General features: G+C 37.0%; 2 protein-coding genes across 6 annotated transcripts in view; both read right to left on the reverse strand.

Moving 5' to 3' along the window:
- srpk1b (SRSF protein kinase 1b) overlaps positions 1-7,782 on the reverse strand; it is a 96,087-nt gene extending 88,305 nt beyond the window's left edge. For all 5 annotated transcript variants that reach the window (XM_062986605.1, XM_062986604.1, XM_062986600.1 and 2 more), the window contains exons 1-2: positions 7,550-7,782; positions 5,843-5,897 (exon numbers count right to left, since the gene is read on the reverse strand). In XM_062986605.1, coding sequence (XP_062842675.1) covers positions 5,843-5,897; positions 7,550-7,562 — 68 coding nt within the window. In that variant the 5' untranslated portion in view covers positions 7,563-7,782. The remainder of the gene's footprint in view (positions 1-5,842; positions 5,898-7,549) is intronic.
- Positions 7,783-15,697: 7,915 nt separating this feature from the next.
- Positions 15,698-20,164, reverse strand: tmem167b (transmembrane protein 167B). The gene is made up of 3 exons (XM_062986613.1): positions 20,074-20,164; positions 18,721-18,852; positions 15,698-16,031 (listed from the first exon to the last, which is right to left on the reverse strand). The coding sequence occupies exons 1-3, from the start codon at positions 20,081-20,083 to the stop codon at positions 15,949-15,951; spliced, it is 225 nt and encodes a 74-aa protein (XP_062842683.1). The 5' UTR covers positions 20,084-20,164; the 3' UTR covers positions 15,698-15,948.
- Positions 20,165-20,592: the final 428 nt, after the last annotated feature.

The raw sequence follows: 20,592 nt of genomic DNA on the forward strand, positions 1-20,592 counted from the left end.
TCAGACACAGCAGCGCTGCTGCAGTTTTTAAACACTTCACTGTCACTGCTGCACTGAGAATCGTCCACCAACCAAAAATATCCAGCCAACAGGGCCCCGTGGGCAGCGTCCTGTGACCACTGATGAAGGTCTAGAAGATGACAATTGAAACAGCAGCAATAGATGAGTGATCGTCTCTGACTTTATGCCTACAAGGTGGACCAACAAGGTAGGAGTGTTTAATAGAGTGGACAGTGAGTGGACACGGTGTTTAAAAACTATAGCAGCGCTGCTGTGTCTGATCCACTCATACCAGCACAACACACACTAACACACCACCACCATGTCAGTGTCACTGCAGTGCTGAGAATCCTCCACCACCTAAATAATACCTACTCTGTGGGGGTCCTGGTCATCAAGAACAGAAAGGAGGCTAACACAGTATAGAAAGAAACAAATGAACTAGTCTGTAATTGTAGAACTAATAAAATAATCAAAGAGTGTAGACATAAGAGGTATGTTTACATAATGAAGAGGCTTTTGTTGGCTTTTTATGCTTTTGTTTAAAAACAGAGTATAAATTATAATACATATATTTACAATATTTAAATGTGCACGTTATTTAAAAAATTGCAGTCAAAAACGAATGTTTAGCTCCATCCCTTGACAAGGTTCCAATATCATGATACTGTAAACAGCTGATTTATGCTCCCAGATAGCGATCACTGTGTCGAACAACTTATTCGCTTGTTAAGTGTGACGTCACGCGTCATTTCCGGGGCCAAACGAACCTAATCGCAAACGCAAACAACTATGGCTAAACCTGTGAACCTTTTTATATATATATTGTAAGATCCATATTGCACTAATTGTAATGATCTATGTTTATTGTCATAAATATTTTCTGTTTGGTTAAAGAATACTTATTTGAGGTGACTTGGTATTTCAGCTATTGATGATTTTTCCTGGTAATCAGTGTATGCTGTTATTCATTAGTCCTCTTCGGTGGAGCCTGCGGGGGGGGCAGAATTGTACCGACTCTATATACCGACAATATTTATCAAATATACGGAAAGAAAGAGGACGTGGAGCAACAGATTTATGATCGTAGTTTTGTTTGTTATACGCCAAATGCGAACATAGTGAGTTTTTATAAGAAACTTGGATTAACGGATAAGTCAATGTAAGAAGAAAGTTAAAATAAATTCTGTTTGTGGAAAACTTAAGGAACTCGTGTTGCTGTCGTTGGAAATTGGATTTACAAACATTACCCGAGTCGTAAATGTCTAGTCCTTCTCAATAGCGGTCTGGACGAGAAAAGGTCTTATTATATACATATATTATATATACTAGAAACATACATTAAGATACTAATAAGACAAGATGTGCAGTACACTAGTGCACTTCAGGTAATCAGAATATCATGAAAAGTTCATGTCATTAATTCATTTCATGTCACCTCATCAAGAGGTAAGCGGTCATATTTTTAATTCATTACATGAAAACTGACATTTCTAACTCTTTGGTTTTACTTTTAATCAGTATAGCTTATACAGTAAAAATCCAGAATCTCACATTATTATATGAAATTTAAAAAAAAAGCTTGAAACACGTGTAATGAATATCAATGACAGTTTACCTTTTTACATTGAATTATGAACAAAAATATTACTTCATGATATCTAATCGCAAGGAAAGCGGTAAAAAGACAGTTGGGTAGTTTTTTTTCGACTCGGACCTGTTGAAGCAGTACAGCACACAGCACTGTGGCATATTGAAAATACGAGGGACTCGGCTATGGCATGCATTTGGGGCCAAAATCGTCTTAGTTCTAACGCCTGTACACGTAAAAATATTACGTGTCCAGACGTAAAATATGTACGTGTACAGAAGGCAAAATATGACGTGTTAACGCCTCTTCACAACTTATAGCCAATCAGTGAACTATAACATGAATATATCTGCATGTGAATAAGGGACCGTGACAAACACTGACAATGTGCAACGTTTGGCTTCCCATATTCATGAGACGCGTACACACGTTACAACGTATTGCCTACTAAGCATGACACATGCAAACGTAGCGTTACGTTATTTGCACGTGAGAGCACGCACTAAATACGCACTGTGCTCTTAATTTAAACGTAGGCTCATGTGACCGTGATGTAGTCAATTTACTTTACAAAATGGCTCTTCGAAATTTTCTTTTGAATTGCAAAAGAGTATTTGCGGACTGCACAAGACTGGCCAGTTCCAGCCATGCTCCGGCAGATGTGGATCTGATAATAACAAGGTAAAGTGCTAATTATGATTTTTGTTGTCTGTTATGATGTCTGTTTTCTTTGTTGTTTATATGTACTTTTTTGCATTTATCCACAAAATGAAATGAAGTTTAATTCTACAGTATGTCAAAATCTAAAGAAAAAATAATAAAACCGGGCCTTTTTATTTTGTAGATAAAACTGTCCATGGCATATTATTATTATTATTATTATTATTATTATTATTATTATTAATATCAATATTGAACTTTGACCCCAGACAAGGTCCGTGTTCATATAGAATTTTTTTTTTATTAAAATTGTATATTCAATACCAGATTGTGTCTTTGCCACCAAGCACAATGCAAGCAAAGGCTATTTTTTAAAATGATCTCTGAACCAATCACAAAATTTTACTTTACCCCATACATCAATTTAAGCCAGTATCAATAGCTTTACTGTCATCATTCATACACAAATCAAACCCTGAATATATTTCTGCCTTCAAAAACATGACTATCTACATGCCCACTTAATTTTACTGCCCCCCAAGCAAAGCAGTCCAGAACCGGGGCTGTTCAATATTGTCATTTTCAAATCTACATTAATGCAAATGTTATTGGTTCAAAAACAGCCACAATTAAGTAAAATTTTTCGACGGAGCTCCATGGTGACTTAGTGCTATTTTTATAACATGCCCTGCGGGCGACACACATGGTCCATGCGGGCGACCAGGTGCCCCCGGGCACCGTCTTGGCTACCCCTGGCCTATGGTGTGTATTAAACACTGCAGGTTTGTCTGAGAATGAATGAATGAATGTTGACCGTAAAGTGCAAAGATTTAAATATGTATTGTTTATTTATGGATTTATTTAGATTTAATGCATTGAAATGCTCAAACACGTGACCAAATAAACCAACTAAAATCTATATTAATGCCAGAATCTGAAATCTTTTTTTTTTTTTTAAATAGTGTAATGAGGAGTTTTACTGGAAAAAGAGTCCAGCTGCAACTGAAACATGAAGAGCTCCAGCAGTGTGAGGACAACACCAGATGCCATAAGAAGTCTAAATTGGAAGTTTTGTTCAAACTGTTGGAATTAACTGAAGTGCAGTTCAAGAGACCTCAACACAACATTTCTGTTTTATGTACGTGGACAAAATTGTTGGTACCCTTATGTTAAAGAAAGAAAAATCCACAATGCTCACTGAATTAATTATATATTACCACCATCATTCTATTACTACTATGAATATATCAGTACACCTGATTATAACAGCAGACTTACAGGTGCATCTCAATAAATTAGAATATCATCAAAAAGTTAATTTATTTCAGTAATTAAAAAAAAAAAAAAAACTCATATTATATAGATTTATTACAAATAATAATACAGTAATATTATCTATTTCAAGTTTTTATTTCTTTTAATGTTGATGATTATGGCTTACAGAATATGCACTCAATACTTGGTCGGGGCTTCTTTTGCATGAATTACTGCTTCAGTGCAGTGTGGCATGGAAGCAATCAGCCTGTGGCACTGCTGAGGTTGCCCAGGTTGCTTTGAGAGCGGCCCTCAGCTCGTCTGCATTGTTGGATCTGGTGTCTCATCTTCCTCTTGACAATACTCTATAGATTCTCTATGGGGTTTAGGTCAGGTGAGTTTGCTGGCCAATTAAGCATAGTGATACTGTGGTTGTTAAACCAGGTATTGGTACTTTTGGCAGTGTGGTCAGGTGCCAAGTCCTGTTTGAAAATGTAATCTGCATCTCCATAAAGCTTGTCAGCAGAGGGAAGCATGAAGTGCTCTAAAATGTCCTGGTAGATGGCTGCGCTGACTTTGGACTTGATATAACACAGTGGACCAACACCAGCAGATGACATGGCTCCCCAAACCATCACTGATGTGGAAACTTCACACTAGACCTCAAGCAGCTTGGACTGTGTGCCTCTCCACTCTTCCTCCAGACTCTGGGACCTTGATTTCCAAATGAAATGCAAAATTCCTTCTGAAAACTTTCATCTGAAAACAAGACAGTTGTAGCCCATGTCCTGGATACGTCTGTGTGTGGTAGCTCTTTAAGCACTGACTCCAGCAGAGGTCCACTCCTTGTGAATCTCCTCCATATTTTTTAATGGCCTTTTCTTGACAATCCTTTCAAGGCTGTGGTTATCCCTGTTGCTTGTGTACCTTTTTTCTACCACACTTTTTCCTTCCACTCATTTTTCCATTAAAATGCTTGGATACAGCAGGAGGTTGTCAGTGACTGCCTTCTGGACATCTGTCAAGTCAGCGGTCTTCCCCATGATTGTGTAGCCTACTGAACTAGACTAAGGGACCATTTTAAAGGCTTAGGAAACTTTTGCAGGTATTTTGTGTTGATTATTCTACTTTTCTGAGATAATGAAGGGTTTACATTGACTGTAAGCCATAATCATCAACATTAAAAGAAATAAACGCTTGAAATAGATCACTCTGTTTGTAATGCATCTAAAAAATATGAGTCAACTTTTTGAATTGAATTACTGAAATAAATTAACTTTTTGATAATATTCTAATTGATTGAGATGCGCCTGTATGTGATGATACAGGGACCTTTTGTCAATTATTTGTAGGTAGTTTGACCAGAGTAGGAGGTCCCCCCTCATAAGCCTCGGTTCCTCCCAAGGTTTCTTCTTCAGCTCTGAGGGAGATTTTCTTTGCCACTGTTGCCCCTGGCCTCGCTCACCTGGGGGTTTTACATTTCATATTCAAACTTTTGTCTTTACTGGATTTCTGTGAAGCTACTTTTTTTTAAATATATTTTTCTCAATAAATAAACTCCCATTTTGTGAGATTTTGACCATGGCAATGTCAGAACCAGATATTTTGCATGCTTCTTTTGACTATGCTACAGGAAGAAACTTCATATCTAAATTATCATTGCTGCTTGTTATTTATCATTTATCACTTGTTATTTATTGTTACATTTATCATCATAATAAAACTAAAGAAAATAATCCTACAGAATATCAAGAAATAAAGCAGCAGGTTAATAAACAAAGAATCACCTTCACTGTGCAACTTAATTCAATTTGTAAGTAAATATCTCCATCTACCGGCAAAATGCCATGTGACGTATCATAAGGTCGACACGTCACCACTTAACAAGCGGATTCTTTTTAACCCGTCGGATGCAGCGTTCAACATGAACCCTGAGAATGTACCGATCCACCCCGATCTTGTTTTTGAAAACACAAAACCTTCTTACTAATTTTAGAACTCAAACTCTGTATATTCGCCGCTATACGACATGTTGTGATTAGAAATTTGCCGGTGTTTATAACAAACCGGAAGCTAGACTGCCCGACTAACGCTAAACGGAAACGCGTCACAGAGCTTGCGTGCATAGAGCCTATTGAGATGCAAATTTAAGAAAAATTCAGAGTGGTCTAGTAATTTTTTTCAGAGCTGTTCTTCTAAATGTTAATGAAGTGTTGGTGGAATTTTTTTAGTCAAAACCAACTTTAATAGTTAAACTGAAAAATACTAGCAGTGGTGGAGCCAAATAACAAAATTTGCTGGACTAGAATGAGCACTTTATATAAGAAAACAACCTACCTGTTGCCAGGCTTTTTCAGCTTGTTCCTTTTCTTTCTCGCCTGAAGGGCAAGCACTGTCACATCACAAAGAAATATATTTTTTAAATAAAATAATAATAAATTAATGTTACACATGCACTGCACATGGAACTAAGGCTGTTTTTATATTAATTTCTACTAGCCTGCACCACACTTTTTGTTATTGTAAAAATTGTTTTTGGTGAAGTTGGTTTCATATTACAATGATTTTAAAACAAACCAATGTTTATTGTGTAACACTGGCTTATCCTAATTCTACTTAGCTTTTAAAGTGGTAAGAATGCTGTACAGTTCACACAACACAACTTGATATTTTGTAATCGGAAGTCATGGTTTTCACACTATACGACTGATCGACAATAGGGGGTCACACACTACTCAATCTGTCACCAGGAGGAACTGAAGACAAGTCTGTCTGGTCTCCCAAACTACGTTTTGTCACAAAAGCACATACGAGTAACAATTGTGTGGTATAATAATACAATTATAGCAAGAACATCAGCAAGAAGTGAGTGATTTAAGTTGTTGTGTGCTGATATGCAGGGAAACAGCAAGGAGAAAAAATTTTTATAATCTGGGTAAAGGAGTAGATAGGGCTACACAGCCAGCAGGGATAGTCTGTTCGGTTTTTCAGAGAGAGCTGGAGGTAAATAATTTTTTTTTTTTTTTTTTATGTGGCTACTGTTAACCTATGCTGTGTTCCAACTGGCTAAACAATTCCACTATCCCATACATGTGTGTACTATAAACACTACATATAGTATCTTATATGTTCTGTTTTTTTAGAAAAAAAAAAATGAGCCCGTCTGGTATTTCTAAACTGCTTAAATGTTGGGGAGATTTGGGTTAGAATTGTTGAATTGATTTCCTCTGTGGATAATATCTGTTCACGCACCACTAATGGATATGCACAGTAGTATTTAACAGTAGCGTTGCCTACCTAAAGTGCCTAATGTGTTCTATGAAAACCTTCTGGACACATAATCAGTAATCATTAATTAATGGCTTATATTAACCTGAATTTAACATATTCCGTTTCAAAGTTAAAACAATTGTTAAAAGCTTAGGCAATATTGCAATTGGCTTAATGGTCACTATAGGTAGTTTCACTACATGTCGTAAGAAGTAACCGCTTTGTGTAACACCCTATTTCGAATGAAAAACATACAGAAATGTAGACAAAGTTATTTCGTATAATTTCTTATAAATTATAATTCGAATTTATAATAACAACTCCGTGGTAGCAGCACATGTTAGATTCTGCTCGTATTTTGCAATGAATGCATTTACCTATTTTTTGAAACTGAATAAAAAGTCAATCTGGGAACTATGTAAACTATTAAATTTAACACGTCATATAGTTATCAATTTAAATAACCAATGAGCCAGTTAGCTTTTCTTGCTCGCTACACTGCTGGGTTGAATCCCAAATATCACACTACAATACTAAGTAGTAGAAACAACAGCACACTGTCAGTGCACAGATAAAACACCCTTTCTAGTGCAGTTGGATACCGTTTGGGACGTAGCCGGAATGAGTGTGGGACAGCATTGAAGCATAGAGTTATTGTTTAGCAATCACAGTAAAAAACAGTTGTTTTTTAACTTTCACAAACATTATTTTGCAATAAACACAAAGTACACGTTCTCAAGATGTTTTACTTTAAAATAATCTTTAAACGCTCACCTTTCCTCTCCATAGTGAAGTTAAACAACTGACTCTCCCGCCAGTAAATTTGTATCTGAACACACTTTCAGAAATATTCTGCTGCTCCCACACATTCACTGTTTGTAGCCCGTAGCCAACTAAGGTGTAGTTTGTAGCAGTTTTAGCTTTGTCTCAGACTTGCAATATAAACACGTTGCAGTTTTATAACAGCGTAGATATCCAAATAACACGTCCAATATTTTCAGTCTGCACGTTCTCCTACTGTCGATTCCAGAAAGAGTCGATTCCACAGTTGAGTGTTCTGAGACTGTACCGCTGACTCCGAAGCTGTGCAGTCGATTTGCACACAGATGAATTGATTCAGAGACTAAAAAATTTTTGTTTAGAACTTGATTAAAAAAATTAAATTATATGCAGTAGGTTGGCTGGCTACGAATAATTTTCCCCAGAGATGGAGCCTTGCCTGTGCAAAACAGTTTGACACTGTGTACATGTGTCTACCCAATGTGCTACACAACAGCAGAGAGCCTCTCCAGCACTCTGCAGAACCTCATCCCAGGGGTTATATAAACTGGACAAGGTCTGAATTATTCAATATAAGTACAAATAAAAGTACTCAGTAAAAGTAAAGTAAATTAATAAATAAAGGACTTTTGAATCTTAAAAAAATTAAATAAATAATGATAATAATATTAAATTAATATAAATATAAATTTACTTCTATTCATTTTGATTACTACATAATAATGGTAGTAGTACTAACCTAAAAAGGAATAATATGAAGAGCATTGCAAGCATGAACAAAACTGCACATTTATAGTTGCATATAATGTATTGCAGATAGAATGCCTTTATTTGTCATATATATACATATACAGTAAAATAATTTTTCCATGTATAACAGCTATTGTTTGAAAGCTAACCTTTGGGTAAGGGGCCTTGCTCAGGGGGCAAACATTGGCTGCAGGGCCGAGAAAATACGAGAAAATCGCCAAACTTGAAGGGCAGGACAACTTTTCTGCACCCGATTTATAAAGGTGAAGACTTACTTGACTCTTTAATAGCTACGGTCAACAATACTGCTGCTGTGGCTGCTCTGGACACCACTGCTCCACAACCAGAAACTGTTTCTGTCCAGGCTGCAAATCCATGGCCACACTTGGGTGTTTGACTGAAGCTTGTCGAGCATTGACACATGGGCAACAGCCTGTGAGGGAAAGCAAGGCAGCAGGCACTCTAACTACCGTACTCATCTGCCAACATCTCAACATACAGATTCTATATTTTAGAAGTATGTGAGGACTGTCCTATGTGTTTTACCACCACTGTCGGTACAGTGGCTAAGTGGGTAGCACTGTCGCCTCACAGCAAGAAGGTCCGGGTCCTTTCTGTGTGGAGTTTGCATGTTCTCTCCATGTCTGCGTGGGTTTCCTCCAGGTGCTCTGGTTTCCTCCCACAGTCCGAACACATGCAAGTGAAGTGAATTGGAGACACTAAATTGTCCATGACTGTGTTCGATATAACCTTGTGAAGTGATGAATCTTGTGTAATGAGTAACTACTTGTCCTGTCATGAATGTAACCAAAGTGTAAAGCATGACGTTAAAATCCTAATAAACAAACAACTACCACTGTTTTTCCTTCTGCATGATTGGTTGTAAACCAGTCCCTGGTTGGTCAAACGGAACAGGGAGTATGCTCCAACCCAGGACCACCTACTACCACCAACATGACTACAGGTGACCTTAACCATGCATTCTTCTGCTAGACATAATGTATGCAGAGCCTTATTATGGCTTCCTCCACCAGCAACACTAAATGTGGGAGATTCTATAGTCAGAGACATGACCAATATAGTCAGAGAAATTACCAAGTTCAGCCATTGTCCACTCATTTTCAGGACCTAGAGTTGCAGACATTCTTCTACAGCTTCCAGTTCTGCTAGATAAGTATACTTCTGTGCAGTTGTTTTGATTTCAGGGGCCAGAGGTCGGAGACTTTAAAACAGGATTTTTACAAACAACAGTGGCTTTTGTATTGCCTCTCATGCCACTTGCCATCAAGATATAATTTATGGAATATTGCAGAAATGGTTGTCCATCTAACAGTTTCTCCCATCTTTGGATATTTTCTCTTTTACAGTCTGGTTATTACCTACTTCTATGATCATGGCCACTGTGGTCCTGAGAACATTCAAAGTCTTCCTTGTCATTATTTATGTTTTGCCACAATTTGATTGCGAAGATGTACATGCAGTTTCATAGACTTCATGGCTTGTTTTTTTTCTTGAGAATACAGTGTAAAGTATGGGCTCTTTGTCACACTTTGACAAATCAATTTAATTTGCAACAGCTGTAGTTCAGTTGAGTTCTAGGCACATCTCAAGGTTAATTAAGCAAACAGGATGCACCTAACTGCATTTTGGATTGCCACAGCATGAATACTATTCAAACATGTTTTCCACAACACAATAATGAGTGCTGAAAAACAAGAAATCTGAATACTTTTTTTAAATTTACTGTATATTGATTACATGCTTGGCATGTAAATACAGTATTATTAAACGTTCTTCACTTTCTCTTCCCAGCCTTACTGTGTAGCCCTGTCTGAATATTTTTTATCTCATGTTTAACAAGCCAGAAGCCACATCAATTATTTGCCAAATATGCCAGAGGAGCTTTGCAGATGTATTTATTGGTGTGAACACATTAGGTATCGCTCAATAACATCAAATCATAAATTACATTTTTGGTATACAATTCAAGTATATACAAGTACACAATTAACGTTTTGTTCTGTGACTTAATGATTGGAACTTCATAATTAGCGCCCTATTAAATTAACGGAAAAATGTGCTTAATTCCACGGACCTCGTTTTCAAAAATCACATATTTCACGAATTAGAAATGTGCCACATTTCATGGCAGTCATTAAATTACACTTATAAATTGAATGATAGAATAAATGGAAGCTACAATACACAGCACAGCCTACCTTAACAGTTGAATGTAAACTAGAACATTCAGCGATGGTCTCAAATACAAAAGTACTCGTCCGTGTGTTGCCTGATTTTTAATAGAATTGTAATATGTACACATATTACGTTAGTCAATCTGGTTAATATCCCAGAGCATCCAATTTTCTGTGTTTTTTGGAGTGGAAAGAAACAGAGAACATGAGCTGACACAAGGTAAACATGTAAACTCCACACAGTGATTGTAGGAAAAATCAGGTCCTTAGAACTCCTTTTTGTTGCTTTTGTTGCAAGACACACCAGAGTGCTGCCCAAAAATAATTAACAAGAAGTAATTAATTTTAACAAATGCACATGTGCCACAATCATAAGTACCCCTAGACTTTTGATAAAGCATTAGGGTTGTACTGAACGAGACACAACAAACACCCAGATAGCAATGTTGGCTCTCTGAAATTATTTGGCCCAGGGTGTTCCTGATCAGAGGGCGCAAACCACCGTCAATCATCTGCTCCAGGACTTCTTCTGCCAGTTCAGGGTGAGGTGTGAGCACACCTGGGTATCTGGAAGACATGCACCACACCTCTCCACCTGCAGAGCAACTAACTTGACAACCGGTTTAATGGCACTCTCACCATCCAACTGGCTATGGTTGTGGGGAAACATCAGCTTGATTGGGATCTGCAGTTGCCGTTGGTGCTGCTCACCTGCCGCTCCGCTGTCCAGGACCCCACTGGGTCCATACCAGCGAAGCTGATGTTCAACCATGAGCACACCAGTGAATAATGCATTTGGGTCACCACCCGGTTCTGTATAGTAGCCAAAAACCTGCTAGGATTATGTGAGAGTTAAGCACCAGTATGGATGCTGTGCACGAATTTAGTCACACTATAAAGGGAAGGGCCATATGAAGTGCTTGAGCAGCTGTCTGAGGTGGTGTATCAAATTGGAATGCGGCACAGAACGGTGATCGTACACTGCGACTTCTCAAACCGTATCAGCCAACATTTTAAAATACTGGTATCGGTATCGGCTGAGGTGCCTGTGCACTCTGGGTTATCACTGCAGCCAGCATGACCACGGAGGCAGCAGCGTCTGCCTCAACACCGGCAGCCTTAGCCGCCACTCCCCTCAAACACTAGGATCCCTTCCTTCGCAGACACGGGTCACACCTCACGTCAAACAAAGCTTCTGATTTGCTTGCCTTTTACAAGCAGCCTGAGGGGGCTGAGGACCTATTCTACCTTGGCCCCCTCCATGGTATTTTGTGGACTAAGTAAAAGGTGGATTTTTTTGGAAAACATGGGTCACCTTACATCTGGCATAAAGCTAACACCACATGGTGGCACTGTGATTGTCCTGGGCTCTATTGCTTTCACAGGACCTGGACAACATGTCATTACTGACATGGTCGTGAATTCTGCTCCCTATCAGAGAATCCTGAAGAAGAATGTCCACCCATAAGTCCATGACCCAAAGCTCAAGTGCAGTTGGTATATGCAGCAGGACAACTTTAAGATGCTGTGGCAGGACCACATATGAAAGTTCATGAAAACCCTCCAGTGTTGCTGAATTAAAACATTTCTGCAAAAAAAGAGTGGGCCAAGTTATTGCAAAAGTTTGATTGCAGTTGTTACTGCCAAAAGTAGCAATTACTTTATACATAGATGAAAGGTACGTTTAAAAAACTTCTTGGACTGTTGTCTACTTAAACTAGAGTAAGGTAATGTTCACTATTGAAGCACTTCTGTAAGTCGCTCTGGCTAAGAGCGTCTGCTAAATGCAGAAAATGTAAATGTTTAATAAATGGAGTGATCATTTAAAAGTGATGTCTTTGTCTTTATTTCTCTATCTTTCCAACTAAACATAAAAGTAGTTGAAAAACAGAAGAAATCATGTAAGGGGCATGTACAGCACTGTGTGTGGGTGTTTGATGAGGTTGAGGTCAGGGCTCTGTGCAGGCCAGTCAAGTTCATCCATACCAAACTCACCCAACCATGAGCCTTGCTTCATGCACTGGAGCACAGTCATGCTGAAACAGAAATGGGCCTTCCCCAAACTGTTCCCCACACTGCTCCAGTGGTGGTGGGCTTAACATCAGTTCATCTGACATTTGGCATTGTGCTTGGTGATTAAGGCTTGCATTAAGCTGCTTGACCATGGAAACCCATGCGCTGATGTTAATTCCAGAGGAGGTTTGGAACTCTGCAGTTATCGAATCAGAAGAGCATTTGGGACTTTTATGCAATATATGTGCCTGACAATAAGACCACTCACACTTGGTCATTGAATATCTAGGAAGGAGAAAGTTTTTAAGACTAGTTACTGTACTATGCTCGAATTCGGGACTAAATAAAACCTAAATTCAACGATTAAGAGATATGTCTTGATACTTTTTTCCATATAGTCCGTATATACTGTACTACATAAAACTCCAAATCCGAAGCGGCTTTGGGCTGCGAAGTATCTGGTATGGACCATCACACAGTGTATGGTGGTCAATCAAATCAGTATGTTAAATGGGTTCATACAGTCTGCAATTAAATTAGTCAAAGTTTTTTTATTTGCATCTTCCATACTGTCCCACAGCCAGTACAGTAGTACACAGCCAGTACTTGTAAGAAACTCCTGTTGCTTAGCAATCCCCAGCCGAAGCGGTTTCATATAAGATATAATTTTACAAAGTGGCGGGGGTGGGGGGATTTAAAATAGAATAACAATACTACTCACAAATGGTGGCAAACCCTAAACTTTTTTCGTTGTGATGAGACGCTCCCACCTAGGGGTGATAGGACAGTAACACGGTTCCGTGCTGGTAATAGAAGCAGTGTTTTCGTTGCTTTTGTAGCAATCTCTAATTATTTATTCTTTCTGTGTGGCCCGGTAATAAATGACACGTGGTTGGGAACCAATGCTGTAGATCAAGCTGTAGCTCATTTAATGTTGCTGTACGCCTCTTGGCAGCATCCCTGGCCAGTTTTTCTCTTGTCTTTTCATCAATTTTGTGGGGACATCCAGTTCTTTGTAACATCATCATGAACTGAAAAAAAAGTCATCATATTTTATTTGTTGATGACTGCCTTCATTGCGTTCCATGGCCTCAAAAAAGTTTTTCTACCCTGATACCTTTTAACAATAAGAACACTGATGCTTTGTCAGCTTTGTGGACTATGGCTTTTGCTGTAAGATGCAACAGGTAAATCTTTCAAAATCTTACTATGACAGCTGAATTTTATAAGGGGTTAATTAGGGTTTCTTTTTTGATGTGTGCTGACCACTATTTAACATGAGTTTGTTGTGATAGTCTCATTCTGAACACAGCCCCATCCCCAATTATAAGAATGCATTTATGCAAACATTATTTAAAATTTTTTGTTTGTTTATTTTCTTCTTTTTTCATTTTGTTTTTAGCCAATCATGTCTGTTTGTAGGCTCATAGCACTGCTGGGAAGCTTTGTGCAAGCAGCCGGGGTGACCAGAGCGCTGAAAAGAATTGTGTGTTTACAAAAAAAAAAATTTAAACAAAAGTAATTATCAATGAAGGCACTGTCATCGACTCAAACTATGCTTAAACAAAAACTGCTATACATTCACACTAATACACATAAGGTCCAAGAGTGAAGTCTTGTGATTATGTATTGACTAAATAAATGAAAGACATAGTTTAAATAAAGCTTATTTTAATTAATATAAAAAAGTTTTTTTCCAATATAAATCATCAATAATGCTCCAGGATAGCACAGCACCAACAGCTAAACAAGTGTAAAATGACAAAATAATAACCATAAATGCCACCTAGTTGAGATTAAAATGGTGGGAGTAAATGTAAGTACTAATCTGAACATTAACATCAAACACGATAGCTTTTATAAGGTAATACGATCTTAATAAGAGTTTGATTTGCTCCCCTTTATTACATCCAAAATTCAATAAGAAGATATCAAGCAAAAAGTACTGGTTTAGATCATTCAAAATTTAGGTTTAGAACATCTTACCTTGTTTATGTTTAAATACATTTAACACACATTGTTATGTACTGTAAACTGTTATATAAGGCCATGAGTACAGCACATACAGAAGCAATAAATCAGATTTAATTCTCTAATGGCTGAGCTGTTGAACAGGCATCATAGGAATGTATTATGCAGATCGTTTCTTTGCTGATTTAATTGTTTTTTTTTCTTTTTCACAACTGCAGAATCACACATGAAGTGCATCATTTTACATAGAACATGCAACTCCACTGCTTTACTAGCAGATGGTCTGAGACAGTAGAGGAACTGTGGGGTCTTTGCTTGCTCTCTTAGCTGCATTAATTAAAATAAAAACTCATACAAGTCATTTCTACAAGTGCAGACCAAGAACCATTGTAAATCAGGATACATTTAAGACACATTTTACATTTACATTTTCAGCATTTAGCAGACGCTCTTATCCAGAGCGACTTACAGAAGTGCTTCCAAAGTGAACATTTCATTTCTCAAGTTTAGGTAAACAACAGTCGAAGAACACAAATCTGCTAAAACCTGTTAGAACCAAAGTGTTTTTGGTTTGGTCAGACACAGACTGAGCATTTGTATTATTTATTCTACATGGTGCTAGTGTTTAAAAAAGTTGATTGTTTAGGATTTTGTGTTTTTGTCTTATTACCATAGATCTATGGCCATATTTTCTGCAGCCTGAATTTTCTGAATTGTTTGTATGTTTATTAGGATTTTAACGTCATGTTTTACACTTTGGTTACATTAACGACAGGAAACGGTATTTACTCATTACACAAGATTCATCACTTCACAAGGTTATATCAAACACAGTCATGAATAATTTAGTATCTCCAATTTACCTCACTTGCATGTCTTTGGACTGTGGGAGGAAACCGGAGCACCCGGAGTAAACCCACGCAAACACAAGGAGAACATGCAAACTCACACACAGAAATGACCCAGACCGCCCCACCTGGGAATAGAACCCAGGACCTTCCTGCTGTGAGGCGACAGTCTGAATTTTTTGAATTGTGTTTAGCCTTTTAAACACAGAATTAAGAGCTTTGCAAATTTTTCTTTTAAATAAACATGTCAGCATGACTCAGCATTGCTAAAAATAAGACAACTAACTACAAATCAAAATATTTTACTACAGTTACACTGATGCTATGCAAGGCATTTTATCAAGATAATGATTATTTGCAAACAATTCAGGAAAAATATAGTGTTTCTTTATTCTGACTGTCCAACCATAAATAAAAAGCCATAGATGTACAGGCTAAAATGTATTTCATCCCCCACCTTAAGTCAACAATAAATAATTAAATGGAAAACTCCAAGAAAGATTAAAATAGTAACTTGAACCATAGAGAAACAGACACAAGTATTAGGGACCTGGGCTTGTGTGCTTTCTAATTGTTGTATTTGTCCATACACCATTTTCTGACCACTCAGTCAGTGTCATTTCCAAAAGACCAGGTAAAATGCCATACACAAACAGGAGAGTGCCACAGCAAAGTGAAGCCGTGTTCCGATTATTGCAGCTGTGGAGAAAAAGTAAACATAAAGCCTGTCAACACATTTGAATGCAATGGGTAACACCAGTGCATTTATATGCAACACTACAGCGCTAATCAGGACTCTTTAAAGATTCTGTGGTCTATTCTTGAGTGCATGAATAGTGTAAATGGATAAACATGCTATGTACATTTTTATTTCATGATCATGTTAATTTCAAATTGGTGAGAGAGAAAACACTGTGATCAGAACATAAATTACAAATAATATAAACTCAAACACTGTGTAAGGTAGCTATATTTAAGTTTAATTTGGTTTGCTTACAGCACTCTGTAATATACTGTATATGAACTAAATAATTATGTGATTTAAAACAAGTAATGTCTATTTGTGACTGTAATCATGATTTGAAACAAAAGCTGTATCCATGAAAGGCCAAAAGAGCAATTTATTAAAAGGTTTAAAAACAATGTTCCTCCAAAAAGACTGGAAGAAATTTGCATATTACTCCCTTTACATTGCATAATATCCATAAATGATTCAGGAAATCTATAGTAGTATAAGTGTATACAGTGCAAGGGCGCAAGCCTAAGCTGAACATCTAAAATCTTATATCTGAGGATGCGATGCAATGCACTACAATACAGAGGTTTTCCTCTTTGATTAAAATTTGTTGGAAGATCTGAAGCATTTAAATGTGATAAATTGTCGAAAATAGAAGAGATCAGCTGAGGGGCAAATACTTTTTCACAGCACTGAACACACCAGATAGGTGTACTCTAATAAGAGCTTGGTGAGTCTATACTATATGGCCAAATGTGGGCGCCCTTCTTAATTACTGAGTTAAGATGTGTCAGCCACACCTATTGCTGAGCAATATTAAAAATAACTCATCTAAAATCAAAGAATTGCTTCTAACTTTATGGCAAGTTTGTACGGAAGCGTATTGCTGCCACACAGATAAAATAAAAAGCCGTCAGTATGTCGTTATAACGAGAAAAGGATGTCGTTATAACGAGAAAGTATGTCGTTTTAACGAGAAAAGATGTCGTTATAACGAGAAAAGGATGTCGTTAAAACGAGAAAAGGATGTCGTTATAACGAGAAAAGTTCATTACCTCAGATGCTGCATAGCTGATGGAAGCGTATCTGCTGATGGAGAGACAGTTTGCACACATGCAGGATGCTGTAGTTTGTGTAACCTTGCAGCTTGTTGTACCGATCAAGATTCTCCTTTAGGAACAACAATGTCTAAACTTTAATATTCAACATTTGTCTGACATTCGGCATTCCAATCTAAATAAGTGCTTCAAAAAACACATAAGACCCACTTATTTTATGATTTCTTACACGAATAAAAATAGTCAACATACTACAAAAACAATTTTATGTTAATTTTAAGATTACGTCTATTTATCTAAAGAAAGGTTATAATGAAACCGTTTATCAAGCTCCCACTTCATCTAACGAGTTAGGGACCATCATAAAACTAACTGAGAAACATAGGAGACATTAACTCTGCACTTATCCAGACAAATAAATCCATTTAAATCTTGTATGATTTGATGAATTAATGTCAAACAATTTTTACACAAACACATCAATGTTTCTCACCTACTACACACACCTTATTTTTTGAAATAACATAGTATTTATTTTACATTACATTTAAATAAAGATCAATAAATCTGTAATACATTTATATTTCAAATATACAAATTATATATAAGATGTAAATGGATTTATTTGTCTGGATAAGTGCAGAGTTAATATCTCCTACGTTTCTCAGTTAGTTTTATGACGGTCCCTAACTCATTAGATGAAGTGGGACCTTGATAAACGGTTTCATTATAACCTTTCCTTAGATAAATAGACGTAATCTTAAAATTAACATAAAATTGTTTTTGTAGTATGTTGACTATTTTTATTAGTGTAAGAAATCATAAAATAAGTGGGTCTTATGTGTTTTTTGAAGCACTTATTTAGATCGGAATGCCGAATGTCAGACAAATGTTGAATAATAAACTAAGTTTAGACATTGTTGTTCTTAAAGGAGAATCTTGATCGGCACGACAAGCTGCAAGGTTACACAAACTACAGCATCCTGCATGTGTGCAAACTGTCTCTCCATCAGCAGATACGCTTCCAACAGCTATGCAGCATCTGAGGTAATGAACTTTTCTCGTTATAACGACATCCTTTTCTCGTTTTAACGACATCCTTTTCTCGTTATAACGACATCTTTTCTTGTTAAAATGACATCCTTTCTCGTTAAAACGACATCCTTTTCTCGTTATAATGACATACTGACGGCTTTTTATTTTATCTGTGTGGCAGCAATACGCTTCCGTAAGTTTGGGCCTTTTCTAAGGCCTTTCTGGTTTCAGCATGACTGTGCTCTAGTGCACAAACCAAAGCTCATAAACACACGGTATGAGGATTTTAGTGTGGAGGAACTCCAGCTGTCTGCAGGGAGCCCTGACCTCATACCAATTAAACACCTTATAGTCCAACATAGAAACTGACCTCACATATGCAGTTTTAATGAATGGCCATAGTTTCTCACAAATACAAACCAAAGTACTCTGGAAAGGATTTTCAAAAAATTTAGGGTGTATTAATGCCCAGAGAACTGAAACAAAATGTCTAATCAGCTCATGGTCTTGTGTCTACATATTTATGACCGAAATAGTTACAGCCCAAAAACATACTTACCTTTGTAAAACACACCCCACACCCCTTTTTTCTCAGACAAGAGCCAGCTATTAAGGCGAGGAACCTTCTTCAGATATGCACAAGTGCAAATGAAGAGCAGTCCAAATACAAGGATGCCATCAAATGAGTACACTGTAAACAAAAGCAAAAAGATAGTAAATGCATAGGTTTGTGCTTAAACTACATGTATTTACTATGTGACCAAATGTATGAAGCCTTAGACCTAGTAACAGGTGCTTAAAGGCTTAACATGTGCATAAAACTTATGCACACAGCTATACTGAACTAAACTCTAGACAAAAAGTGGCAGTAGTAGTACTGAAAAGCTTACAGACCACACAAAGCTATCATAGTATGTCACTTTCACAAAGGCAGCCACTATAAGGTGCCCCAGTCAACTAACGGGTCAACTCCTTTAAAGCATATAAAGCTGCCGACTGCTACTTTTTATTGGGCCATGTTAGATTCCTACAGGAAGCCATGCTATTCTCTCTCTATTACTTCTTTGCACATTAACCAGATAAGTGTCTTTGGTGCAGCTGCAAGGAGGTAAATACCCATCTGGCATTTCCTTACTAAGGCTCAACAATACCTTAAGCTACAAGCCACACAAGCTCACAGAACAGTAAAACAAACTGCTTAACTGCCTATTTCTGACTGCAGCACTTACTAAGTTCCATTCCACCTTTTAAAGAAACTAAGTCTGAAGCTTTGTGAATCTGAATTTTAATGGCTTAGCAACAAACCTAAAGTCACCAAAAGTCATAATATGCTTTACTTTCTGATAGTCAGTGTGGCAAATTAATCTGGGTTTGATGAATGGAAAAGGAAAATATGATTCCTATCAGTGTGTGTGTATATATATATATATATATATATATATATATATATATATATATATATATATATATATATATATATAAACATTTGCTATGATATACTTTGTTTAATACATTTTATATTTTAAATATTATAAACTGCAAATAAATAAATCCCAATACTCCCATAACACAATGTAAGCTTTAGACTTTAACTGTAGCGTAGTTAACGTGAAGCAAAGCTAGTTAGCTGTCTAGCTATGTTTACCTAAATGATAGGTGATGTATATGAATTCATCAGCATCTGCATCAGTCATAATTATTTGATAACCACTAAGTACACTTTAAATACTAAATCTAAAGGTTTTAACCGTAAATAACAAGAGTACTACTAAAATCACGTCTACACAATGAGCCAACAAGCTAGATAGTTAGCATTAGCTTTCAATCTAGTTAGAAATTGGGCAGATTAGCAATAACTATTTTTCAACTATTAAAGCTTAACAGATGGTTAATGGCGTATAGTTAAATTTACCATTAGTCATGATGACAACATATAGTTTTGCTTTATAATCTCGAAACACAATTTAGCATGAACGGTTTCTTCTTCTGCTACTGCTCCGTCAACGTCAACATTATATGGGGGGTTGGCAAACCGTTTTATTGTGCACTACCGCCACCAACTGGATTTGGTAATATATGGCTTGTAGGTTTGATAGTGACCGAAAAGGATGATATCCAATAATATGGAAAGAAATCACTGCCAAATTTAAATGTCGCCAGTTTATCACAGGGCAAACACACACACACACACAATAACTTACAAAATCCACACCGAGCAGATCCGGACCGCTCCACCTGGAAAATGAACCCGGGACCTGCTTGCTGTAAAGTGCCACACACCAAGCCACCATAACACCCATTTAAAAACAAAATGCTGAATTTTTGTCCAAACTGTATACGACTGACTGTGGAATTAAATCAAGGCACAACTTTTTTGCTTTCCACTGTGTAGTGCTAAAATATGCCAAAATGAAACTATCAATTGCATTGG

Source organism: Trichomycterus rosablanca, chromosome 24 (genome assembly GCF_030014385.1).
Source record: "Trichomycterus rosablanca isolate fTriRos1 chromosome 24, fTriRos1.hap1, whole genome shotgun sequence".
Lineage (NCBI taxonomy): Eukaryota > Metazoa > Chordata > Actinopteri > Siluriformes > Trichomycteridae > Trichomycterus > Trichomycterus rosablanca.

Excerpts from the sequence above, each read along its gene's own strand:
- tmem167b (XM_062986613.1), bottom strand. Across the intron at positions 16,032-18,720 it reads GTGGGGTGTGTTTTACAAAG|CTGCAATAATCGGAACACGG; the intron begins GTAAGTATGTTT and ends TTTTCTCCACAG.